Source organism: Rhamphochromis longiceps, linkage group LG12 (genome assembly GCF_057381845.1).
Source record: "Rhamphochromis longiceps isolate RC_006_pf linkage group LG12, R_longiceps_female_GT1.1, whole genome shotgun sequence".
Lineage (NCBI taxonomy): Eukaryota > Metazoa > Chordata > Actinopteri > Cichliformes > Cichlidae > Rhamphochromis > Rhamphochromis longiceps.
Window position 1 is genome coordinate 6,517,148 of NC_140568.1, and position 26,974 is coordinate 6,544,121.

Below are 26,974 nucleotides of genomic sequence, written 5' to 3' on the forward strand. Positions count from 1 at the left end.
ACTTCAGTAAAAAAAGCTTTTATTTGCAGAACATCAAATCTCCTTCAAGAGCAATGGTAACATTAAGCTATTGGCATGTGGTGATCTGGATACATGAGCTGCACTGTGATCACATCAGCTTCTCTTTGGACTTTAGTTATAGAACCTAGTAAGTGCAAGCAAAGTCTGTCTAGAACATAGATCTTCTGGCATAATGCTATGAGATCTGCGCTGAAATAAAAAGGATTTCTCAGAAAGGAAACGGCCTATCTGCTCTGCCAACTCCAGGTTAGTATTCGCTCATTGCCAATATCATCTAACTATCATGACGTCTTGCAAAGAAAGACAGTCTTGTCAGGTCTCCACAAGCACAAAAGGCACATTATGTATTTAAGAGATAACAGGCGATTTTCCACAGTTGTACACTGGCATGGATATTCTGCTGTATGAGCTTTGATCCCAGCGATAGGCTGTTAGTTTTCACCCCCACAGAGAGCGAGCAGAATCTTCTCGTAATCATCTGCGGTGTCATCCTAAATGGGGAAAAATACAAGTTTGTTTTTTTAAATCCATAAATCTTTACATGTTTTCTTTTGACATTTTTGTACCGTCATATGCACAATCCATTCAAAACTGAACATCTGGAATGGGTTTAACTTTTAGATGTTTGCTCACCAGAATGTCCTGGTAGAGTGTTTTGCCATAATTCTTCTTGTAGTCTTCCTTGATCCGCTTCATGTCAATTTCAGAGCGGCTCACCATGATGCGGGTCAAGATAGGCTTGCGGGTACCTTTACCCTGAAGGGCAGAAAAGAGCCAGTCATGAAACATTTATATTATAACATACCATTGATTATATGTGGAAAAGATAACAGAAATATGAGATTAATGGGAATTTTTAAAAGTAAAAGGTTTTAGATTTGACTATTATTTCTATTTAGCGAAGAGCTGTTTTGCTACAGAACTTCAAGAACTGGACAAATTATAGGGGATTTACTCTCTATATCTATGCAACTGACTAAATGAAAGTCAGTTTGTAACTTAAAAACCATCCACCTAGTTATCTTGTTTAGTAAAAACAGATCAAACATGTCAAAAGGAGCTCCAGTGGGCAAAGGAATACCCTTTTTCAGCATTATGATGCTACTATGTTCAGACATTCACCCAGTGATAAATGTATTAAATGCATGAAGACTCCTTTGTCCATGGCTCAAGTTTCTCATGCTGGGACACTTCTCCAGTTCATGGGAGCCTATTTCCGACACTGACTGAGTGGTTTATTATTTATGTGACTTAGCAGATTAGATCATTTATGTGAATTAGCCAAAGTTAGCAAATTTTGATCCAAAGCAGCCCAGCATTGTTCACCAACAGCTTGCCCAAGGACACGTCAATATATAGATGCAGAAACTGGGGACTGAACATCCAACCTACTAAATAGCAGACAACTGGCTCTAAAACCTGAGCCACATTGACAGCCAATCAGTTTTTTCAAATGGCAATTGGCATCATCCAAATTAAGGAGTACTTCTACATTAAGCCACTTGTGAATTATTTTCCCTGTAATATTCAGTTGTTCCTGTAGCAGCACATATACTGTACCTTCATGGACAAGTAGAGTTTCTCTGCAAAGAAGGCAGTTCTGCTTCCAGCACACTTCACTGTGAATATATATTTTTTTAAAGTTTTAATCCAGTCCATCCAGAATATACTGATTTAATGCTAAAGTAATAGAGTTTAGAGGTTTCGTAAACAGAGGTTTGACTTTACCAACTGCTGTGAGGCAATTCTCAATATCTCCCTTCAGTTCGAGGTCAAGGGCTTTGGCCACATCCACTTTGCTGTACTTTTTGTACCTATCAAACACTGAAATAGAATACAGATTAGGTGCTATTCCTAAGAAGGAGATGTTAAAGATAAGACTTAAAAAAAATATATACTTAACGGTGCATCAAACAGACCTTGACGGAGATGAATGGCACTCCTGCTGGTTAGGATGTCGATAAAGACAGCGCAGTTCGTGCCCTTCCTGGCCTCTCCCGCCTCATACAGAGCCCTGGCATCACTGTCAACCAGCTGCTCGCAAACTCCTTCAGTCCTGGCAGCCTGCGATATGAAGAAACAGATTGATTGGTGTACTGATGGAATCAAACTAGCTAATTAGCTAATTTAATAAATCATAGATATTTTTAAGAGTTGGAAAGCTGAAAAAGCACAGTAAGCACAAACAATGTTCTATTTAATGCCACTGAATTCACCAAGAAAGCTTCACATTTCTCAAAATTTAATTAAAATGTGGCTTTCAACTTTAAAATGTGAACTGAGTTTGTAAGATATCCAAATGAGAGTACACGTGACTGTATGTGTGCATGTCTAGGGAGTAAGTTTGCTTTTTATAATCAGCTCAGTGTTCCAGCTTCAGTGGGGAGTCTTATGTTGTTTCAGAACTTAGAGCATCCTGGTGCTATGACAGAATAAATGATTTTGAGATCCTGCAACAGATCAGTAAATAAAACACACTCAAGTACCTTGCAGAGTGCAATGAGGGCCGTCCTGAAGTCTCCACTAGTGTCAGACTTGATGTCCTCTTCCAGCTCTTTCTTGTATTCTTGGCAAAGTAATCGCAAAAGTGGAATTAGTTTTCCCACTGACACTTGTATCGTTGTTCAAATTTTAGCTTCTGGAAACTGAAGATTGTTGCTTGAACTTTGGCACAAACCTTCCTTGTAGACTTTCTTTAGGTCTACGATCTGCCTGTTGGTTCGGGAAGCTAAAATCTCAATCAGAGTGTCCTCGTCTGTTCCCAGACCCTGAGGCAGAGATGCACAGATAGAAGGATTGAGACAAAGTCTCTTAATGCTTCACAAAACCAGTTAAACACCTTTTAGCCACCTCCCTTTAGAAAAACAAAGGATTAATATGTTTAAGTGGGTGGATATCATCATGTGCCAACAATAACAGATCATGGTGATACCAGAGAAAGCATTTACACAAATGTAGTCAAGTACTCTAATAGCTTTTTCTGTCAATGTGCTCATCTTAGTAATGTGTGTTTGTGTACCTTCATTGCCAGTTTTAGCTGCTGGGCATCATACTGGGCAGGAGTTTTCAACAGAGCCAACACGACTTCCTCCAGATCTCCCTTCAGAGCATTTTTCAGGGCTGTGTCCAGAGGCTATGAGGTATCAACGGATGATTAAATGTATGATCCAGAGGAAGTAATGTTTCCTGTCAGTTTTGGAACTTCTTGCTCCGATCGTGTTTGTCTAATTGTCATTACCTTGCCGTTGGCCTTCTGGTAAGCCTCTTTGATCTGCTGCCTCTGCTCGTTGCTCCTTTTGACCAGAATTTCAATAATGGTGTTCTCATCCACACCTGCACAAGCGAGTAAAACAAGCATTCCTGTCATTCTGCAGCAGTATGACTGTTCAGCATTCATTGTTTGGTGTGTGTGATCCCACAGAGAACAGAATGTAATCACATATGATGGCCAGCAGAGGGTGTTAAGATTCTTGACAAGGAAGACAAGAAAGTCTGTACTTAACACTTAGATACACATTGCAACACCAAAGCATGCTCGCACACGCTCCAAAGCGTCCCTCATGCATTTCAGCTTCACCTTTTGTCTTGATGGCCTTGTCCAAGACTGCTGCATCTCCACTAGGGTTGAAATTGAGCGCTGGCTTCACCGTTCCTTCATTCTTTAAAGCCTGAAACGTGCCAGATTATTGTGTTTGGTAAATACTTGTCTGCAGTTTAGAGGAATGTACAAGGTGGGATACAGGGGTGCATTTTTCAAATGTTTTAACTACAAAAGTGTTGAAACCCAGTGACTGTATCCTTGAAATTAAGGCAGAAAAAAAGGAGCCCCTACGGTTCCTCCCTTATTATTTCAGATGTCAACACAAAGCTTTTAAAATGTTGGCAGATGCCCTGTTTGGACTGAAGTGAACAATGAAAGAGTCCAAACTGTTATCCTACAACTTGTGCAACTTTTTCTAAACTTACTTTAAGAAATCGGTGAAAGGAGAAGTACCATTTTGTTCTGTTTGCAGAGTTTATAAAGGGAGGAGCTCAAATTCCGGCTTCAGTGACTCATACATTCCCAAAACTCTCTCTGGTTATCATTCTCTGTGCATATAATCTTTACAGTTCAGGCCCCTTTTTACTTTAATGATGTTTCTATAATTAATCTACCACCATTTTTTTTTAGTTAATTTCCTTCCTCTCTTCAACATCTAAACTCATTCAATCTTTTTATATCGACACCTCCTACGCAGCGATTTTCTACTCTGCTGTACTGCCAGATCAGTTTTTCCACCCTAGCATACCACAGGAAGAGACGGGGAAAAAAAGAAAAACAGGGTGTTTGGCCTTAGCAACTGGAACCACAGTGTTACGTACTGAATCATCGGGCATGCCCAAGTAAACGCTCTGCTCCAAGAAGGCCTGGATGAAAGACATGGTGGGGAGTGGTCTGTCTGTAAGAGAGGAGGAGAAGGAGAAAGTCAGCAGTGTTTGATCCAAATATGAACATTTATCATAGCATTTAAAGTTTTGTTTCTCCTTGTGAGAAACAGTTGAGCATCTAAAAATAAAGTTTTTTGTAAATGTTGCTCAAAGTAGTGACTCTTTTGGCAATCTTCTAAGTTCTAAAGCATTAAACTAAAAAAAAAAAAAAAAAAAAAAAAAAAAAAAAGGGTTTCTTTTATCTGCTGTTGGAGAGGTCAAGTGCAAGTCCAGATATCTACTCTGATTTACAATAAGCAGTTTTCTATAATGACAAGCATCTGTAGCAAACACCCTGGCCACACCCACTCTCATCTCTGATACGGACATACATTATAATGTGGGATAGAACATATCTATTTATATCGATTGATTTTATGATAGAATTTGACTTCTCTACGTAGTTGGGACAGCCGAGCACGTCAAGACAAACGTTAACCTCACACTCCCCTCCGCCTCGTAAGTTGCACCAATCAATATACCTTGCTGCAACTTTAGATCTCATCGGGGAGAGGAGACCAAAAGCCATCAAATCTCGCTCCAAACTCAGCTGAGTTCAGAATCTACAACGCCAAAGATTTCCTGGGAGTCAAAAGACTTACCGTGTTGCCTTAAAGAGAAGAAGCTTGTCTCACCGAGTTTCCAGGGGCGTTGTAGTGACAGAAAGCGTGTATTTATACTCGAGCACAAACCACTCCTAGTGACGGGTCCAGCCCACGCCGCCCTCCGCGGCTACCATTGGGCTGAATCTCTGCTGTGTGCCCTCGGCAGCTGCAATCTAAACGCAACATCCGGATTCAGTAGAGAGCTGGCAACAGATCCTCCTGCAGATTTAAAACAGTCCCGTTGCTTACTTGAAAACATCTGCCGATCACGTGCCAGGTATAAAAAATGTTAATAAAAATTGTGATCTCGTGGACATGTAGGACATCTGGGAGTGGTGTGTTCAGGGTTGGGTTGCTGCTTGCGGCACAGGGAGGAGAAGGCTGGGCGGCAGGGGACTCTCTGGCTGGCTGGAGCACCAACCCGCAAAATAAAAAATAGAGCAAATTTCATTCATAATGTTGTAAATCCAAGCCCATTATAATTATAATTTGAATCTCGGGCTGTGCGAAAACCCAGAAATACACCCTAGACCACCGGTCCCCAACCTTTTTTGACCGGTTTATGGCCGACAATATTTTCATGGACCGGCCTTTAAGGTGTCGCGGATAAATACAACAAAATAAAACTAGTACCGGTACCGAAAAAAAGAAAATTTATTCATAACACACGTGAAAAGACCCAGGAAAACCGAGTAAACGATAAAAACGATAACAAAATAACGCTGAAAACCGATAAAAACCCTGAAAACTATACATTTCACGCCTGAGCCTCAACTCTCGCGGCCCGGTACCAAACGACTCACGGACCGGTACCCTAGACAAAGTGAATCCGTGAACTAAGGTGTAGGTCTGTTAGGTTATGTTGTGGTGATCCTCTGGTTGGGGGATGTTTGTTCATACTGGAGTGCAAAATTAAAACCAATGGGAGATGGACAAGAAAAGGTCAAAGCCATCAGGTGCTCAGTTTAGAAAAAAGAGAAAAGAAGAGGAGGAGAAATGAGCAAAAGATACAGATAAGCAGATGTGTCATTGGATAATGGCAGGTCATGTATCCTGAAACAATCATAATCATAATTCTTTATTAATCCCTAAGGAAATTATGTGGGTTACAGTTGCTCCAAGAAGAAAGTGTAAAAATAGTAACAGTAACAGGCTAAACTCCAAACAATACATTATGTTACAGATTTTACACATTTAAGAAATAGTACCAATATATACAGATCACTCAATTATAAATATCAAGGATTAACAAAGGTGATTATAAATAAATATCAAGAAAATTAACAAGAACATTATAGAGTAGAAAAGAGCGTATGGATAAAGGGTGTAACTATTGCAGTGTTGACATTGTATTAGATGGAGAGGTTGTACAGGGAGATGGCCACGGGCAGGAATGATTTCCTGTGTCATTCAGTGGTGCTTTTTGGTAATCTCAGTCTCTCACTGAACGTGCTCCTGTTAGTAGCCAGCATGGCATGGAGTGGGTGGGAGGTATTATCCAAGATGGTCCTTATCTTGGACAACATCTGCCTCTCAGACACCACCCTAACGGAGTCCAGCTCCATCCCTACAACATTACTGGGCTTGTGGATCAGTTTATTTAGTCTGTTGCCATCTGTGACCCTCAACCTGCTGCCCCAGCATGCAACAGCATAGAGGATAGCACTGACCACAACAGAGATACACCAAGATAACACTAATTAGTAGGGATAGTGAAAACTTCTGTTTACGTTTGTTAGCCACTTGGCTATGATAGTAAACCGCAGACACTGATGTAGCTTACTGAATCTTTTGGACTGTGTTCAGCACAATATTAATTAGTCATTGTCGGGGTGATCGTGGCTCAAGAGTTGGGAGTTCGCCTTGTAATCGGAAGGTTGCCGGTTCGAGCCCCGGCTTGGGCAGTCTCGGTCGTTGTGTCCTTGGGCAAGACACCGTTGCCTACTGGTGGTGGTCAGAGGGCCCGGTGGCGCCAGTGTCCGGCAGCCTCGCCTCTGTCAGTGCGCCCCAGGGTGGCTGTGGCTACAATGTAGCTTGCCATCACCAGTGTGTGAATGTGTGTGTGAATGGGTGGATGACTGGATATGTAAAGCGCTTTGGGGTCCTTAGGGACTAGTAAAGCGCTATATAAATACAGGCCATTTACCATTGTCAGTTGTTGATTTGTCCTATTCTCATTGTATGATGAATTATGATGGCTGTTTGTTAAGTGTTTGCATACTATGCATACTCTCTCTTCATATATATGTTTGTGTGTGTGTGTGTGTGTTTCGCCAAAGGGAGTGTTCGTCCAGGGCGTCAAACATGTTAGGACCTCTACTGGTCTTACTGGTTGGTAGATCAAATATCTGTCTTTGACGTTCCTGCTGTTTTCTCTTGTCTTTGCAACAAGTGACGTTAAACAGTATGACAGCACTACTGTCATGTATTTATGTGGGAGTCCAGCATTACATTGTCTGTATGAATAACCAAGCTAACCAAGACCTCAAAATTTCTCCAAAGTCTAAGCCTTGGAGTGATGTCTGAGGTGTGTTGTGTTGTCATGACAGCAGGGTCAGGTTGTCATACTCCTTGAAGTCTGCATGTCTCAACAGAGTGTTAATGCTGTCAGTGATTACAATATTTTAACCCCGTCAGACTTTGTAATCAGACGGAACAATCGAATTCCCAGAGGCTAGTGGCGACATGCAATAAAACCTCTGTTACATATACGATATGTCCTGATATTTTCCAGTGATGAAAGACTTGTGTGATTAATTGGTTGGAGTTTCCAGACTGGAGAAAAAGGGTGAGTTTGATATCCAGGGTTAGGGTTGCGAATGTGGAGAAATAAAGGGAAACAGCAGGCAAAGCTGCATTTTCATTAAAGTGGTATCACGGGTGGATTTACCTCTAAGGAAGGTGTGTTAAACAGATGCTCAAGCTGTGGGCCAAATGTTCCAAATGAGTTTCTCAGTCTAAGAAAGAAAAAAAAGGAAACTGTAACAGAGACCCTCAGCCAAGGACAAAAGGACAACATTAGCAGCTGCAACTGATATGATTTTATTACAAAATAAATTCTATTAGCAAGAATTTCTGATTTTGTCTTCATTCTCTTCTTATTTTCTGTAGGTGGTGTGTTTTCAGTTTTATTAACTTTATTTGGGAAAGTGTAGGTTTCCAAGGAAAGAAAGAGAAAAAAACAGAGCCCAAGTGAAGAGTGTGTGTGTAACCTATATATGTGTCTGTTAGTATGAGGAAGCATCCAGTTACAATCTCTATCTCACACACGGGAAACCTGAGGACTGTTTATGGCATCTTTTTACCCTCTGGCTGTGCAGAGTTTAAGCTGGTACCCGGTGAAACTCCATCTCTGCAGGTTTAATATTTAAAGACTGTTTAGAGTTTGGTTCCCATAAGAGATCAGGATCATCTCGTTCTCCTGATCAGCACAGCAGCACCCTGGCCTGAATCACATCGAAGGGATCTGAGCTGCTCTGACAACCAGGTAGTTCTGCTTTTTTCTCTCTCTTTTTTACTTTTTTGTATTTAAATATACATTCATTTGCATATTTTTACTGTTTAGTGGATGCTGTTATAGTAAATTTGCACAAGTTTAGTAAAGGAAGCTGAAGATTTGTCCTGATACGGCACAGTGAAATGAGAGAATCTGAAAATAAAAATAGGTCCACAATGAAAGTTTGGGATTTTCAGTTTTTCCTGTTCTGAAGCTTGCAGCTTATAGTAGCTTGGAGTGGCTGACTGAAGGATTACACTCCTTGAGTGAAGCTGCTGAGTGGGCATTTAGACATCTGCACATAGTTTGAGGGCGCGATTGAAAGTTCAAGATATAGATCAAAATATTTGAGGATTTTCAGTCTATAAGTTCATTTTTTTTAGCTTTCAAAATTCAACATGATTTTTCCTTTTTGTGTGTTTCAGACGGGTCCACTCTCATGTGTCAACTTAACAGAGATCAACCTAAAGAATACACTGAAAAAAAGGGATTGTCCATCTCTTGGATTTATGTAAGCATCTTGCGTGTATTTAACACAATTGCCTCATGTTTTAAAGTTAAGTGTAACTATATAGTGTAGAAACTACATGATATGCAGAGAGGGTAGATTAAATTGTTCATATCATGTTCGAGTGAAGTAAGTCAATAATATATCAATGTTTAATCTCGCGACACTGCATGGGATTTCAGTCTCGTGTGCTTTGGATCGTGGTGTGAGGAAGGCATCCATCTCAGTCAAGTCGAGCAGCTGCCTCTACCTTTTTCGGTATACCGAAAAATATAAATTAGGTGGTTGTTAAATTAAAAAAGGCTACCTTGTAATTTGAACACAAAAATGTCATGTTTTGAGCCAACCATCCCTTTAACGTTAACTAGTAATGACTTCATGAACTTCTTCACAAATAAAATTCTTATCATTAGAGAAAATAATGCCAATAATCATCCCACAGATGTAATATCATCTACAGTTACTCTTAGTACCATTGATGTTAAGTTAGACTCTTTTTCTCCAATTGATCTTTCTGAGTTAACTTCAATAATTACTTCCTCCAAACCATCAACGTGTCTTTTAGACCCCATTCCTACAAAACTGCTCAAAGAAGTCCTGCCATTAATTAATTCTTCGACCCTAAATATGATCAACCTATCTCTAATAATCGGCTATGTACCACAGGCCTTCGAGGTGGCTGTAGTTAAACCTTCAAAAAGCCATCTCTAGACCCAGCAGTCTTAGCTAATTATAGGCCAATCTCCAACCTTCCTTTCATATCAAAAATCCTTGAAAGAGTAGTTGTCACACAGCTAACAGATCATCTGCAGAGGAATGGCTTCTTTGAAGGGTTTCAGTCAGGTTTCAGAGCTCATCACAGCACAGAAACAGCTTTAGTGAAGGTTACAAATGATCTTCTTATGGCCTCTGACAGTGGACTCATCTCTGTGCTTGTCCTGCTAGACCTCAGTGCAGCATTCGATACTGTTGACCATAATATCCTATTAGAGCGATTAGAACATGCTGTAGGTATTACAGGTACTGTGCTGCAGTGGTTTGAATCATATCTATCTAATAGACTCCAATTTGTACATGTAAATGGAGAGTCCTCTTCACACACTGAGGTTAATTATGGAGTTCCACAGGGTTCGGTGCTATAATTCTGTTTACATTATACATGCTTCCCCTCGGCAGCATCATTAGAAGACATAGCATAAATTTTCACTGCTATGCAGATGACACGCAGCTCTATCTATCCATGAAGCCAGGTAACACACACCAAGTTGTTAAACTGCAGGAATGTCTTAAAGACATAAAGACCTGGATGGCTGCTAACTTTCTGCTTCTTAATTCAGATAAAACTGAGGTTATTGTACTCGGCCCTAAAAATTTCTAGGGCCAAGTGGTATCTATCCAGATTCTTACTCTGGATGGCATTACCTTGGCCTCCAGTAACGCTGTGAGGAACCCTGGAGTCATTTTTGACCAGGATATGTCCTTCAACGCACATATTAGACAATTATGTAAGACTGCTTTCTTCCATTTGCGCAACATCTCTAAAGTTAGAAATATCCTGTCACAGAGTGACGCTGAAAAACTAGTTCATGCATTTATTACTTCCAGGCTGGACTAATGTAATTCATTATTATCAGGATGTCCAAAAAACTCACTGAAAAGCCTTCAGCTAATCCAAAATGCTGCAGCAAGAGTCCTGACAGGGACTAGAAAGAGAGAGCATATTTCTCCTGTTTTGGCTTCCCTTCATTGGCTTCCTGTTAAATCCAGAATTGAATTCAAAATCCTGCTCCTCACATACAAGGTCTTAAATCATAGGTGTCAAACTCTGGCCCGCAGGCCAAATTTGGCCCGCAGCCTAATTACATTTGGCCCGCGAAGCCATACCAAATTACTATTAGAGCTGGCCTACTGGTATTATACAGCTAATATATATATATTGTTTAGTATTAAGCTTTGCTTGTTCCATATTCAGTTTTTCAGCAAAACGTGTTTGAGTCCATAAGAAAAGATTCATTCTTATATCTGGAGGAATAAATATATTTCAATAAATATTAACGTTAGCCCGCGACTTTGTTCCAGTTTTGAATTTTGGCCCACTGTGTATTTGAGTTTGACACCCCTGTCTTAAATAATCAGGCCCCATCTTATCTTAATGACCTTGTAGTACCATATCACCCTATTAGAGCACTTCGCTCTCGCTCTGCAGGCCTACTTGTTGTTCCTAGAGTATTTAAAAGTAGAATGGGAGGGAGAGCCTTCAGTTTTCAGGCCCCTCTTCTGTGGAACCAGCCTCCAGTTTGGATTCGGGAGACAGACACTATCTCTACTTTCAAGATTAGACTTAAAACTTTCCTTTTTGCTAAAGCATATAGTTAGGGCTGGACCAGGTGACCCTGAATCCTCCCTTAGTTATGCTGCAATAGACGTAGGCTGCCGGGTTTCCCATGATGCATTGAGTTTTTCCTTTCCAGTCACCTTTCTCACTCACTATGTGTTAATAGACCTCTCTGCATTGAATCATACCTGTTATTAACCTCTGTCTCTCTTCCACAGCATGTCTTTCATCCTGTTTTCCTTCTCTCACCCCAACCGGTCGCAGCAGATGGCCGCCCCTCCCTGAGCCTGGTTCTGCTGGAGGTTTCTTCCTGTTAAAAGGGAGTTTTTCCTTCTCACTGTCGCCAAAGTGTTTGCTCTTAAGAGTGGTTAGTTGCTGGACTCATGAAATTCACAAGATCGCACAAGATTTCAAACTGCAGGAAAATCAAATCACTGGAGTCATAAGAGGCAGACAACTACACACACACCACATGTATGCTGTTGCTATTTATTGTGGTGTAACCTGTCAAGGACAAAAACGTACAGAAAATTCTGCATCAAGCCTTGAAATCATAGCTACAACATGTAGTATTTAAGTGACCAAGTAGTATTGGGGTAAAAGTTATTGAATAGTGTTGAAATAAAATGACAAAATTGTGAAGGATTAAAATATTCCAAGAGCTCAACTTACTTCATCTGAACATGTTTCAATTATGCTTTATCAACACAAAATGCACAGGTTTATTGAATATGAATAAGTTGTGTTGTTTTAACTCAGTTGTTTCTGCCAAAGCATAACAGTTGTGTGCAACCAATGTCCACTATTGAATGAAGTAAATCCAACATGGCCTTTTTTTTCAGTGTAGCAGTGACCTGCACCACATATTTATATACACAATGTACGTGAACTCTCCCGGAGCTGAGGGTGGATCCTATTCACTGACCTTCCTGGGAAAGAAAGTAGGAAGACATCGATCTGTAGCTCCTGCAGGCAAGCAATGTGAGTTTAAAAACAAAGTCCCATTACTAATGGCTTTTATTTGTATGCATGGTGAAAACAGCATCCTTGGGTTTTTTGTTGTTGTTGTTGTTGTATCTAATATCACATAAGAATAGAGCTGACAGAGGGTATTGGGGGCAGACAGATGAAGTTGGACATGGGTTAAATATTTCAGCTGCTTGGCTGCCTCCTTTGTAAAGCATTGAAGCAGCCAGTGCATTGAAAAAAACAGAACACATTGTTCCTAAAAGAACCTGGTTGAAAATCTAGATATGAGAACCTGTGGAACCAGATCGAAGCACATGCAAGCACACATACTCACTGACAAGTACACAGACTTACATGGCAGTTGCATTAATAACTGGTAGCCACTACATCTGAATAGAAATCACACCAGGTGTGTTTTTCACAATTATTTTTTATGTGCAATTGAATCCTCATGGGTTTAAAGGTCTTTATATCCCATGAAGATGTTATCAGTACCTTAAAGCTGTGTGTCCTCATGCTGCACCTCCTTTTTTGTTCTTTCACCTTTTCTCTGTCTACAGCCATCAAAAGTCTGGCAGTGGAGGGAAGGATCATACCTCATCTTTTCATTTTACTGTCTGTATTTAAAGTTCATATGTAATATGTTTCTCTCAGTTGCCTGGGAGACGACTTTCAGGTCTGCTTGCCCCGAGGACCGTGTGGTGTCTTCGAGGGTTGCTAAAGTCCCTGTGGCAGCGCAGATGCTGGAAGAGCTACCAGGCAGTGTACCAGAGCTTCAAGATGAAAGGCCATGCCCGATTATTCACAACACACAGCTTGACCAGTATGAGAAAACCACAGCAGGTCAGACCAGCTGACTTTCAGTTTTGCCCTGTTTTCTGCCTTTTACCGCTGGGCTCTTCTATAGCCTGCTTTTAGACTCATTCAACTGGATAACTGTGTTTGTATTCCAGTAACTTCCTCTCCAATTCCTGACATAATTTCTGTTTCTCTGCTGAAAGGTGTTTCTGTGAGGAAAGTTACAACACACCCACATTCCTGTACGAGGAACAAAAGAGGGGAGAGGGTGGGATGGGTTCGGCATGACACGGAGAATGATGAAGCTGTCAAACAGGGCCAACTTGTGGAATATTTTTGATTAGGCTGTGAGTGGCAAAGCTTCGAACTGAGAGAGAAAGTAAGCCAGAACTAAGTTTTTAGTTAACTAGAACATATTAATTGTGTTATAATCTACTTTTTGATTGCAGCCTTCAGAAATGTAAATAGACATTAAACTGAATACCATGAATCACTCAACATAAAAATGTAAGACATGTTTGGAATCTTAGAAATAAAATGGAAATGTTTCCAAGTGATTTATGTGTTTTCTTTTTCCCAAGAGTCCTTCCATGTAAGTGCAATAACATGATCATAAATGCGTTATAAAAAAGAGGCGCCATGAGAGTACAAACCTCAACCAGGTTAGCTCACTCTGAGCAGTATTTACTTGTAGGACAATAGTATTGTATGGGTGGACGCTCCCTTAGAGTAGAGTCACTACTCCTCCACTCGGCTGGCCTGGGAATGCCTTGGTGTTCCCTGGGATAAGCTGGAGGAGGTGGCTGGAGAACAAGAGGCCTTCATTTTTTTTCTATCTAGGCAGCTCATTCTCTTGACAATACATTGTGTAAAGATAGTTAACATGTTGGGCCCAACTTGAAAAAAAGTCAGATGTGAAATGCAAAAGTGAGGTCAGAGGTCAAATGTCACATGATATTTGGATACCAGCTGAAATGTGACAGTAAGAATCCCCATATATCAGTATCATAATCTGAATGCTCCCAATACAAACCGATGCAGTAGAATTTTAAGCATTCAAGAAAAAAATAAAATACATTTTATTGAGGTTTAACCTTATTTGACCTTGAAGAAAAGGCCCAAGGTCCAAAGTAATGTTATATTAAGAATCCCCATATATTATTCCATAAATGCATATACGCTGTCAATGCAAACAATGACAGTAAGAAACATTTTTAAATGCTCTTTATGGCATTACTGTATTATCACTTTGACCTTGAGATCAATGCATTGAGCTTGAACGAGAGGTCAGAGTTCAAATGTGACATAATATTTTAAACCTTTCTATGCTACCTTTTATATATATATGTTGACAGTACATGGGCCAGCACAAGGCCAGTTGCAGACACACTGGTGGTCCTGTGCTGGCCCATGTGTGGATTACCTCTGGCAAACCTGATCTGGGCCACCAAACGGCCGTCATTCTTTGCGGTATGTGGGCCATGTGTAAGTTGTGTGCAGCCACGAGCTGCAAGCCATGTAATAACAACATGTGCCGGAATATAATAGTGCGAAAGTAACATGATGAAACTCTGTTCAGACAGTGCCTGATGCTTTTATATGCTCCCAGATTACTCAGTGTGTTTTATACAACATGCCACATTTACACACTTTCTCTAAAACGAGTGCTTCCTAACTACATTCATACACATTCACGACATGCAGACTGGAAGAACTAGGGATCGAACCTCTAACCTTCCAATTAGTAGGTGACCTGCTCTACCTCCTGAGCTACAGCCACCTACAGGCAATGACGAGTAAACCGTCACTAGGTTTTGGATAAAGCGTACACTCACAAACCTGTCAAATCTGCATTTGAAACATTGGCTACCATAGCAGTATAGTATTGCAACATGGCATTTGGGTCTTCTAACTAAAATAGGAAAATAGGAACATAAATAGTGCCATCATTGCCAGACCTGGCCCACATCTGGTTGACATACACTCTGCCACGACACCGGTCAGTCAGAAGTGCCAGTTTGATGCTGGATCCAGGGAAGACCTGTTTTCTATGAGCCCGGCCACATAAACCAAATCACAATCGAGCCAGATATGGCATGCCATCACATCGACAGTGCCATCTATGGCAGGCCTGGCCCATATCTGGGTGACATATGTCTTATCATGCCAGAAGTCAGCCAGCAGTGCCAGCTTGATACCAGATCTGGGCCAGACCTGCTTGCTATGTGGGTCTACAAGCAAGCTGGGTAAAAAAAAAAAAGTAGACAAGCAAACAATGAAAGTATTTCACAAGCTTCCACCTGTAAAGTATCATTACTATTTAATTCTATATATACATACAATACCAGTCAAAAATCTGGACACACCTTGTCATTGAATGTTTTTCTTTATTTTTTACTACTTTGTAAAGTGTATATACTAACTAACTATAGACGTCAAATATATGAAGCAAGATCTATGAAACTACGTCGGAAAGAAATCTGATTAATAACTCTAAATATTAATCAGATTAATATTTCATATTTGTGAAAGTCACCACTCTTTGCTTTGCTGACAGCTCTGCAAACCCTTGTGAGCTTCATGATGTAGTCACCTGAAATGGTTTTCACTTCACAGGTGTGCCTTGTCAGGGTTCATTTGTGGAATTTCTTGCCCTCTTAATTTCGGCTGGGAGATCAGTTGTGTAGTGCAGAAGTCAGGTTGGTACACACCTGACAGCCCTATTTGACAACTCTTAGAATTCATATAATAACAAGAACCAATCAGCTAAGTATAGAAAAACGACAGTCCATCATTACTTTAAGAACTGAAGGTCGGTCAGTCTGGAAAATTGCTCACGCAAGGACCGCCCCTAAAAAGGAAGACCAAGGGTCACCTCTTCTGCTGAAGATAAATTCATCCGAGTTACCAGTCTCAGAAATTGCAAAACATCTCTACATCAACTGTTCAGACGAGACTGTGTGAATGAGGCCTTTATGGTCAAATAGCTGCTAAGAAACCACTACTAAGGAAAAGTGTCCTGCCATGTCTTTGTGCGAGGCAGAAAAGGTGAATGGACAGTCTCTGGTTCCCACCATGAAGCATGGAGGAGGAGGTGTGATAGTGTGGTGGTGATTTGCTGGTGACACTGTTGGGGATTTATTCAAAATTGAAGGCACACTGAACCAGCATGGCTACCACTGCATCCTGCGGAAGTTTGCATTTAGTTGGATCATCAATTATTTTTCAGCAGGACAAAGACCCCAAACACACCTCCAGGCAGTGTAAGGCCTATTTGACCAAGAAGGAGAGAGATGGAGTGCTGCACCAGATGGCTTGGCCTCCACAGTCCCCTGACCTAAACCCAGTGGAGATGGTTTGGGATGAAATGGACCATAGAGTGAATATAAAACTTAGTTTTGGGTTATTTCACATGCTTTTATTTACTACATATTTCCATATGTGTTCATTCATAGTTTTGTACCTTCAGTGAGAAATGTAACGTAAAGAGTCATGAAAATAAAGTAAAACCATTAAATGAGAAGGTGTATCCAAAGAAAATTGTATATATAAATATATAAATTATATAAATATAATTAGATAGTTGGGTGAAAATTTGCAATTTTCTTCACTTAAGCGACTTAAAAAAATAGGGAAACTGTTTATGTTTACACAGGGATTACAAAAAAAAGCTTCCAATAGACAATATGTGCTTACAGAACCTGTGCCTTCTGCTTTTTCATATCTATTCAGTTTTGATTGCAACTCTCCAAAAACATGTGTTTAACTGTTCAAGCTGTTGCTCATCCCCAAACTCTTTGGATGAAGAGGTGGGCCGCGTTCAGGCGCTGGATCACTGCCAGCCGAAGGAAACACAATGGACAAGAGGTCAACCAAGGTGCTGTAAAAAAAAAAGAAAAAGAAAAGAAAAGTGCACTACCTACAATATCCTACAAAGGATATTGTATGAGAGGAAATGGGGGTTATAGTGTGTGTGTGTGTTTCCCCTGCAGTATGGGTGTTCAGTTTCTGCTTACACAGTAATTGCGTTGAAGTAAAAGTAAAAAATGCAACAATGTAAAACAGTCTGTGACAAATCACGAAAAAATTTAAAAAAAAATACGTAAAGTAGCAATAATAAAAGTGCTGGTGAAGGTGACCGTGTTTTATAGTGCACAACATTATTAAATTTCTAAAGCATCAGTGTTAAAGCAGCATCTCACTGTTGCATTTGGATGAGGAGTAGCTAGGTTTTATAAATCCCAAACTAAGGCCAGAAAACCTCAAAAGCTAAATCATATCTGATATGCTGAGACAGGAATAATAATAAAAAAAACAGCTAAGTACAAAAAAACAGAAATACATGCGAAAAATACAAAAAACACTTTCATTTTAAGGAATCAAAGGACAAAATGGTTGGGAACCACAGATTCAGAGCAAAAACATATATGTTAATTTAATAGTACTTTAAATTTGCAATTTAGTTTCTTTCTCTGCTGTGAGACGAGTGTGACAGTGGGTGTGGTGGAGTGTGGAAAAGTTACTTTTTATTATTGTTAGTTTTAATACAGGGAGGAGTATGAATTGTGAATCTTGCGACACACCCCTGCATTCATGTCCTAATTTGATTTGTAATTCATTCTCTAGGCAGACCTTAAATTGGCTATCTATAGAATATACATAAATGGACAAAGAGAGCACAAGTTAACATAGGAATACAAGCAGATTATTCATGGCTGCATTGTTGATCCCTTTTTAGAAACTGTTTCAGTGAAGTTTTATGTGCCACATGCTGATTGCCCAACATGAACTGGCAGACAGGTAGATCAATGCAGTCTATCTAGTTTGTGCGTTTGCTTTTACAAGCTTAGTCATCATTTTAACATGATTTCCAAGTATACATTGAGAACTTTACCTGTGTACAGATTTAAAATCATGCTCCTTGTGCATGGCACTAGAGAGATAGGTTTGCTACTAATTATCACTTTAACTAAGCCCCATTCTCTGTAATAAACAGTCATTTGCAGCGTGCTCTTTCTGCAGGCTCATCAGAATCTCAGCTGCCAGGCAGGAGTGATGCAGATCAAGTTGGGCAGTCACCAGGTGGCAAGATCTACATCCCCTATGAGTCTGCTGAACTCTGCATTGCTCAGGTAAAACAATGAGGATCATCACAGGACAGTCGTGCAGACCAGTGGAGTTTTATTTAAAGTAGAACCAGTTTTACACTAGTGGAGGTATCACGGATTAATGTGTTACAGAGACAGCTCAGGTTGGATGATTCAGGGACAAAGTAAGAAAGGATATAATTAGTTTGTTTGAACTTGCAGATGGAAACAGATGACCTGCTTGGGCAACTCCAAAGTGAAATAGCAAAAAGAAGAAGAAAAACCAAAAATTAACATCCTAATCTCAATCAGCCTGTGATGCATGTTAGCATGGTCAAAAAAGACAAAGTAGCTTATTCTTCTTTCTCAGTGGATGATAAATATTTCTTCAGACCTTTTACTTAGTGCTTTGGCTGGTTGCGGGCATGCAAACACACAATGAAGACACTGTCAGACACTGTTGTTTTGCTCTCATTCACACTCACATGGCTGCCTTGATTGTGCCACTGTTGCCCTCGAAGGCATTTGATCAGGATCATGATACCAGGATGCATTTTTGTGTCTATCTGATATCTGTTAGTGACTGTGCGCTGTAAAAACAGATAGCCAAGGACATGGAAAGCATGAGTAAAAGGCATCTGGAAATGGTCCAGGAGCTGGAAGAGAACTTCCAGATGACAAAGCAGGAGAACCAGGTGATGATGTGTGTGAGTGTCTGTGTGAGGGAGTCTACTAAAACAAAACAGTACTGACAACGGTCCTCTCTCATCAGGATTGTACCGTGCAGAAGATCAGATCTCACTATCAGAACAAGTTAAACACTCTGCGAAAAATCCTGGACATCTACCAGGAGAAGGTGGAGAAGAAGAAAGCCAACTGGGAGGCTAAAGTTGAGGTCGCAGTCCTTCTCCTATTTGCCGTACATGAACACCGCTATTGTTTTAATCTTGCTCATTTTACTGCAAATTTGTTGTGGTACATTTCTACTTTTAATTTTCCAGTTCATATTCCTTGTAATCCACATCTGAAATATTGAGTGGCCGGATGCATATTTACATGCATTCGTGTTCCTGTTTCCTGCAGACCCTGAAAGCTCAAAACGAGCTGTTGCTGAAGGAGCAGAGAGCTGAGAGGAAGAGGAGCATGGAAGAGGCCCTGCAGTGGCACAGAGAAAAGGTTGCATAGCAGTCTGGCAGACTTCATGGCCTCTTACATCAATCATTGATCTTCTGAATGAGAGCACACTCTTGTGGCTATATTTGAGAAGAACATTGAGTCTATTTTAACAATATAATCACATAGATTTTCTTCTTTTCTTTCAATTAGAGCAAAATGCTGGAACTGTTCTCCAACAGACTGGATGCCCTGCACAGTCAGCAGGCCTCCAGTGAGTTTATCTGCCATGATGTTAAAGTCTGTGAAACACCAAATGTTTGTGCCTAACAAATTATTCATACCATTTTGCCTTAAGCAGCATTGCAGGAGCTACAGATGGCCCGACAAGAAATAGGAAAAGTCCAAGAAATGTTGGTGGTCTCCACACAGGAGCAGCAGGAAACCACAGGGGAAGGTGAAAACCTGGAGATTGAAGGACTGTCAGCACAGCAACAAACAAGGGTGGGTTTGAATTTGTTGTTGTGACAGCTTGTTTCTCAAATAAAGGATAAAGCATGAAAAGTACAATAAGAAGAAAAGTTTAGAGTGTTGCTTTTTCTGTTTTGTTTTGATTTATGTTTGGTGGACTAACCCACTTTTTTAATGAAGGACTGCAGTGATTCTGATAAACCACTGGAGGGCGCTAAAGCTCGTCTAGAGGAACTAAAGGAGAGCCTGTACCAGAGGGAGAGGGAGATCACCGAACTGCTGGAGGCAGAGAGAAGCCCCATTCCTCCGGTGCCTCAGCCACCCTGCGGCGTTCTGCTTTCCCTCGTCATACACAAGGTGCTGCTCACACATTAGTTAATATTAAACTATGTGGAAAATCAACTGCCAGCAACAAAATCAAAGAAAAATCATCTCTTTTCCTCCCCGATTTATTTAGGCTGTTGCATCAATTTCTCTTTCTTTAGGCTCATGAAATCTGCAGTGCAGTGCCTGAAACCAGAGCCCTGTTAGACCAGATGATTGAGGACAATCGGGTTGCTCTGGCCTCAGCCAGAAACAAACTGGACCGACTCAAGAATGTTCAAGAAGAAAGCAATGACAGAGAGGATGCCACTGACAAAGAGGGGTTAGAAATTGAAAAAACAAACAAACAAAAAAAAAAAAAAAAGAAAGAAAAGGGAAAAAATGATTTCTTAATGGTTGTAATAACTGCTTAATTTCAAAATATCAGGTTAACCTCCTGACTACCAGGAAAAAAAGTGTTGTCCAATCAATTTTTTTTAAATCCCCCAATGTTTGTAAGGCAATTAGAAGACTGAAATAATTTTTTGGGAAAAAAAAGTTAAAATATTTTTAGATATCACATGTCCACTGCAGAGGACATTGGAAGGCCAAACATGTAAAAATGAACTTTGATGGCAAATATTTGCTCCAACTCTTCACCAAGGAGAAGTTTGAACTCAAGGAACTGTAGTGGTTTCTTCCCCCAAAACTGCAAGTCATTGCTATACTGAAGCCACGAGTTGGTGATTGCCAGATCAAAAAGTAGAGAACTGCACATACTGTCAATTTCTGAGTGCGAGAGACCATCCTGTAGAAACTCAACATTCTGCAACAAGGTCCACGTCACCTATATTGGTAGTATAGCCTACTCAGCAATTGCCAGTGGCCTTGGCACATGGACAAACCTTTTGCTTTTCTTAGACCATCTGGTGCGTCTGTCCTGAGGTTGATTGCCATAGGCAGAGGATGCCATGACAACTGTCTTGTTGTCCAACCACTTAATGACAGCAAGTTCAGGTCTGAGTACCATCCCTGATGCTCCTCCATCTTTCTTCTTCAAGGGCTTATTCCCTATGATCTTCTTCACCAGACAACTCAAGATCTGGGTTTCCCTCATCAAACTGCAATAAATTTCTTTCTGCTTCTAAAAAGGACTCCTTTTCTGGTCATTTAAAAAAACAGAACAAAATGGAGGAAATGACTACAAATGTCCACTACGGAGGCCATTTGTTAAACACTTCAATACTATACTAAAATGAAGTTAGAATTAAGCATACTATGTTTTAATGTGTTATTAAGAGACTTATTTAAAATATGTTAACAACATTTATAGCTAAAAATTGCTCAATAAGATATTTTATGCACTTACTTTTCTTCTTCCCATAAAATGTGCTTGCAGCGATGGCCGCCATGTTCCTTAATGAAAAAACTAAAGTTCCCAAAGCTCCACCCCTTCACATTTGGTATCATTGGAAAACCCTAAATGTCCTCTGTAGATACCAAAAGGAGGCAATTCTTTAGTATGCAGTGCATGGGTGATATTCAGGTTTAGAAAGGTGCTCTACAGAGGACAAATTTGCATTGCGGGTAGTCAGGAGGTTTAAGTTAAGTTACACACTTTACTTTAAAGGTTTTCTTATATTTTACAGGTCAGAGAAATACAACTCAAATCTGTCTCTATTGCAAGAAACAGTGAAGGAAATTGAGGTCTGTCAAATCGCTTTAGGCTGCATTAAAAATGGAGAGAGCCCTGTGATGAATGGTAAATACATCTTATATTTCCTGAATATGTTGGCTCCAGCCAGTAATAGTAAATGAATTCATATAGTCACATCACATACATTCTTCACTTCTTTTATATAACAAAAATGTACATCTCATTGTCATAATATATTAGTAACTAGTAGTAAGTAATTAGTCTTTTACATATCACTCTTTTATTTTCCATCTCCACTCAGACTGTGCAGTTTCAGAACTGGAGGATATCCTGGGTCAGGAGGCAAGCCAAACCACGGGTGGAGTTAAGAGTGCCGGTCAGCAGCTTCTATTGCTGCAGGATCAGGTTAGTTTTTTACCACATCAGGTCAGATCTGTCCACCCAAACACTACAGAAACCACAGACAGAGGCATTAATCTGTCCACAGTGAGCTTTTACAGATACATGCTACTCATTAGGTATCACTTATATTATAAATCAACAGTCCAACAGGGTACCAAAGCAGCCCCATTGTTATTCTAAACATTGATTATAGAATATTTTAGCACAAAGTGCTGTAAATACTTGATTTTATGTAAAGCATTCCTCACTATGATAACTCTTCCCTTATCATCATGGGTTTTTTTTCAAGCTGAAGCAAGAAAAAGAAGAGAAAAAGAAAATAATTGAGAACTACACTTCAGAAAGGACCCTGAGGAAAAAATATTACAATATGGTTGAAGATATGAAAGGTATGCATGTGTGTCTGTACTGCATGTAGCGCATTTTAGTTTCGACCTAAACTAAAAAGAAAAACATGTTTCTTCAGGTAAAATTAGAGTGTTTTGTCGGATTCGCCCTGCGAGCCGAGCCGAAGCTGCGCAGGGTGGCGCCATCGTTGTGGAAAAAATAGATGAATACTCTGTCACCGTAGAAACCCCTCGTGGACCAAGGGAGTTTCAGTTTGACAAGGTGTTCAGTGCTGAAGCCTCTCAGGAAGACTTGTTTCATGACACCAGCAGGTGAGGGGCCCGGCCCCGTTTATTCAATGTGACATAACAGACACAGGGAGTCCCAGATTTGTATCATAGCAACCTCTGTGAATCTAAAAAGTAGCTTCTACTATTTTAAGGTACCAGCTCAGGCTAACCAAAGCTACAGTTACCTAACATGTGCTGCATGGAGGCACTCAAGCTTGGGTTAAATTGGGATTTGTGATGAGTGGGAGCTCTTATGCGTTAGACAAAATAAAATTCCTTCATTGCCAGTACACAGACGACAGCTGATGCTGCATTTGCTCATGCTGCTGTGCCACCTCTGTAGACTGTTTCGCTCAGTTTGGGATTCTGCTGCTGTGTAATGTTATGGCTATTTAGTAGCATTGAAAGGGAGCAAATTATGTTCAAAAACAGATTTCAAGAGTTGATGGAAAAGTAGAAACAGTGAGGTAGCTCCTGAGGTAACTTGACATCAAGCCTTCCATATATTTTGATGCTTTCAGCTGAAGAAAATGTTTTTCCCACAGGCTGATCCAGTTAGCTATCGACGGTTACAACGTTTGTGTCTTTGCATATGGCCAGACGGGCTCAGGGAAGACCTTCACTATGGTTGGGGACAAGGAACAGAAGAATCCCGGGATCATCCCGAGAGCTTTCAATGCCATGTTTGATATCATGCGCGAGAACAGCTCTAAATTCAGTTTTAAGGTAGCAGACATTATTTCACCAGCATATAAACAAACCATGTTTGGGAGAGAAAAGACGTTGCTTCCCTTTGTTCCTCTCTTCCTGGTTACTGTGCTTCCTTTTAGGTTTCAGCCTATATGCTGGAGCTCTACAATGACAGGCTGCAGGACCTCTTTGCGAGCCAGGCTGGTGAGGCCCACGTACACACTCAATCCCATGGCCAGGCCAGGCGGGTGGAGATCAAGAGGAACAGAAAGGGAGTTGTGTTCGCCCAAGGAGCAGAGACAAAAGAGGCTTCCAGTGCCCAGGAGCTCTACGCTCTGTTCCAGCAGGCCTGCGCAAACCGACACATCTCTGCCACCAGTGAGCTCTTGATGCCGTGCAAAAGCCTCAAATAGGGTCCTGCTAATTGGTTTGGATTAATCGTGTTAGTTACAGTTATAGCAGTGGGGTGGCATTTAGGTACATCATTACAGATCTGGAAAGCAGCAGAGCAACAATATGCTGATGCTAAACCTTTTATATATATGTATATATATATATATATATATATATATATATATATATATATATATATGTATATATATATATATGTATATATATGTATATATATATATATATATATATATATATATATATATATATATATATATATATATATATAGAGAGAGAGAGAGAGAGAGAGAGAGAGAGAGAGAGAGGGAGAGAGAGAGAATCTGAGGACTGATTATTAATCAGCATCTTCTGAAGTCGCACTTCTTAAAATACCAGAAATATATAAAAATCCATCTTTCTTTGTCCTGTTGTATTTTTGTCATTTTTTAAGAGATGAACGTGGAGAGTTCCCGCTCTCATCTTATTGTTGGCATCATGTTGGAGAGCAGGAATCTGACAAATGGGAGTGTAAGCAGTGGGAAGCTGAGCCTTGTAGACCTGGCAGGCAGTGAGCGAGCAGCCAAAACAGGTGCCAAGGACCACCAGCTGAAGGTCTGCTCCTATCTTGTTTCATGGGTCAGTGAGTGGTTGAAAGATTTGTCATGACTTCTTTAAATTCTTCCATGTTCTCCTCTGTGCAGGAGGCAAACTCCATTAACAAGTCTTTGAGTGCACTGGGTGATGTGATCTCAGCTTTATCTGCTGAACTGCCCCATGTGCCATACAGGAATAGCAAGCTAACACAGGTAATAAATTAAAAAGGCAGTATTCTAGTTTTTCAATTCTGAACTCCAACGTAGACAAGCAGTTCAACCAAAATGTGTTTCATCTCTCTCAGGTGATGCAAGACTCTTTGGGTGGAAATGCTAAAACTCTGATGATCGTCAACACCTCTCCTACAGAATACAATCTTGACGAGACGCTCACATCTCTTATGTAACAGAGAGAGAAAAAACAGTGTTTTATTGTATTTTAGCACTAAAAAACTCAACAGAATAACACTTGAACTCTCTGAACTTTGCAGTTATGCAACAAGAGTGAAGGCCATAACCAACAACGCTCAGAGAAATGTGGAAAGCAAAGAGATTGCCCAGCTGAAAGAGGTGCATGCCACTTTCACAGTCAGCTATTCAAATATGTACATTTCTATTTAGAATTAAACCATAAAATAATGTGAATGTATTTTTTTCCAGGTGATCATGAAACTGAGATCTGGGCAGAGCGTGGAAGAGGAAGATGTTTGAACCGTTCTGCGTCGTAATAGTGAATAAAGTTATGAGTAAAGATTGTTAGAGATGTTCACATATTAATTTAGCCATAATTAGTTGGACAGACATCACAGTGCAGTTACTGACAGTTGCTGTGAGGATTGCGTGTGGTTTCTTAATGAATGTATAGAAACGGGCCCCCACAATAAAAGGCTCCATGTGTAAATGAAGATGTGAATAGAAATCAGTAGGTCATTCAGTTTGCACGTGTTTGTGTGTGGCCAGTGAGTTCAGTGGCTGTGAATAGACATGCAATAGCACGCAATGTTACACTGTTGTTGACAAGAGTTATACCGATGAGTTTGTAAAATTAAAGCTTTAGTTCAAAGGTCAGGGGAATTGTAGGAAATGTTAAAATCTGTTAATGTATCAAAGAAAATTTGTCCACTTGTACACAAAAATCTACGGAATATAAAAATACGGCACTGTGACACAGATCTCGTGACGAAAACAATATTTATTATTTAATATGTATCCTTAGTTAATATTTATTATTAAAATAATCTATTAAAAAATTAAAATAGGGTTAAAATGCTTGCATTCTACTTTACTTAATACATTTCCATAGCTTGGTTTTCTGTACTTAACATATCTATCTAGGTAGATAAGATTGTTTTTTTCGTTTTTGTGTTTTGGAGGCACCCTTCTGAGCTAGTACTCAAGGAACTGTAGTGGTTTCTTCCCCCAAAACTGCAAGTCATTGCTATACTGAAGCCACGAGTTGGTGATTGCCAGATCAAAAAGTAGAGAACTGCACATACTGTCAATTTCTGAGTGCGAGAGACCATCCTGTAGAAACTCAACATTCTGCAACAAGGTCCACGTCACCTATATTGGTAGTATAGCCTACTCAGCAATTGCCAGTGGCCTTGGCACATGGACAAACCTTTTGCTTTTCTTAGACCATCTGGTGCGTCTGTCCTGAGGTTGATTGCCATAGGCAGAGGATGCCATGACAACTGTCTTGTTGTCCAACCACTTAATGACAGCAAGTTCAGGTCTGAGTACCATCCCTGATGCTCCTCCATCTTTCTTCTTCAAGGGCTTATTCCCTATGATCTTCTTCACCAGACAACTCAAGATCTGGGTTTCCCTCATCAAACTGCAATAAATTTCTTTCTGCTTCTAAAAAGGACTCCTTTTCTGGTCATTTAGTCAGTTTTAAGGTAGCAGACATTATTTCACCAGCATATAAACAAACCATGTTTGGGAGAGAAAAGACGTTGCTTCCCTTTGTTCCTCTCTTCCTGGTTACTGTGCTTCCTTTTAGGTTTCAGCCTATATGCTGGAGCTCTACAATGACAGGCTGCAGGACCTCTTTGCGAGCCAGGCTGGTGAGGCCCACGTACACACTCAATCCCATGGCCAGGCCAGGCGGGTGGAGATCAAGAGGAACAGAAAGGGAGTTGTGTTCGCCCAAGGAGCAGAGACAAAAGAGGCTTCCAGTGCCCAGGAGCTCTACGCTCTGTTCCAGCAGGCCTGCGCAAACCGACACATCTCTGCCACCAGTGAGTTCTTGATGCCGTGCAAAAGCCTCAAATAGGGTCCTGCTAATTGGTTTGGATTAATCGTGTTAGTTACAGTTATAGCAGTGGGGTGGCATTTAGGTACATCATTACAGATCTGGAAAGCAGCAGAGCAACAATATGCTGATGCTAAACCTTTTATATATATGTATATATATATATATATATATATACGCAGCTGGATAGCGTAG

At 40.4% G+C, this 26,974-nt stretch overlaps 2 protein-coding genes across 2 annotated transcripts; one reads left to right on the top strand and one right to left on the bottom strand.

Moving 5' to 3' along the window:
* Positions 1-2: 2 nt before the first annotated feature.
* LOC146656722 (annexin A1-like) lies at positions 3-5,167 on the bottom strand. Its single transcript, XM_085424491.1, has 12 exons — positions 5,091-5,167; positions 4,384-4,460; positions 3,599-3,689; positions 3,260-3,354; positions 3,041-3,154; positions 2,699-2,789; positions 2,508-2,587; positions 1,941-2,085; positions 1,750-1,845; positions 1,582-1,640; positions 655-777; positions 3-512 (listed from the first exon to the last, which is right to left on the bottom strand). Exons 2-12 carry the CDS (start codon positions 4,441-4,443, stop codon positions 453-455), a joined length of 1,014 nt encoding a protein of 337 aa, XP_085280617.1. The 5' UTR covers positions 4,444-4,460; positions 5,091-5,167; the 3' UTR covers positions 3-452.
* A 13,721-nt stretch (positions 5,168-18,888) lies between these two features.
* On the top strand, positions 18,889-26,832 carry LOC146656723 (uncharacterized). Its single transcript, XM_085424492.1, has 18 exons — positions 18,889-18,981; positions 19,059-19,181; positions 19,370-19,462; positions 19,613-19,673; positions 19,761-19,903; positions 20,051-20,227; positions 20,356-20,516; positions 21,823-21,935; positions 22,132-22,235; positions 22,522-22,621; positions 22,699-22,891; positions 23,395-23,575; positions 23,680-23,917; positions 24,381-24,541; positions 24,631-24,735; positions 24,828-24,925; positions 25,014-25,092; positions 25,183-26,832. Exons 1-18 carry the CDS (start codon positions 18,901-18,903, stop codon positions 25,231-25,233), a joined length of 2,262 nt encoding a protein of 753 aa, XP_085280618.1. The 5' UTR covers positions 18,889-18,900; the 3' UTR covers positions 25,234-26,832.
* The last annotated feature ends 142 nt before the right edge of the window (positions 26,833-26,974 follow it).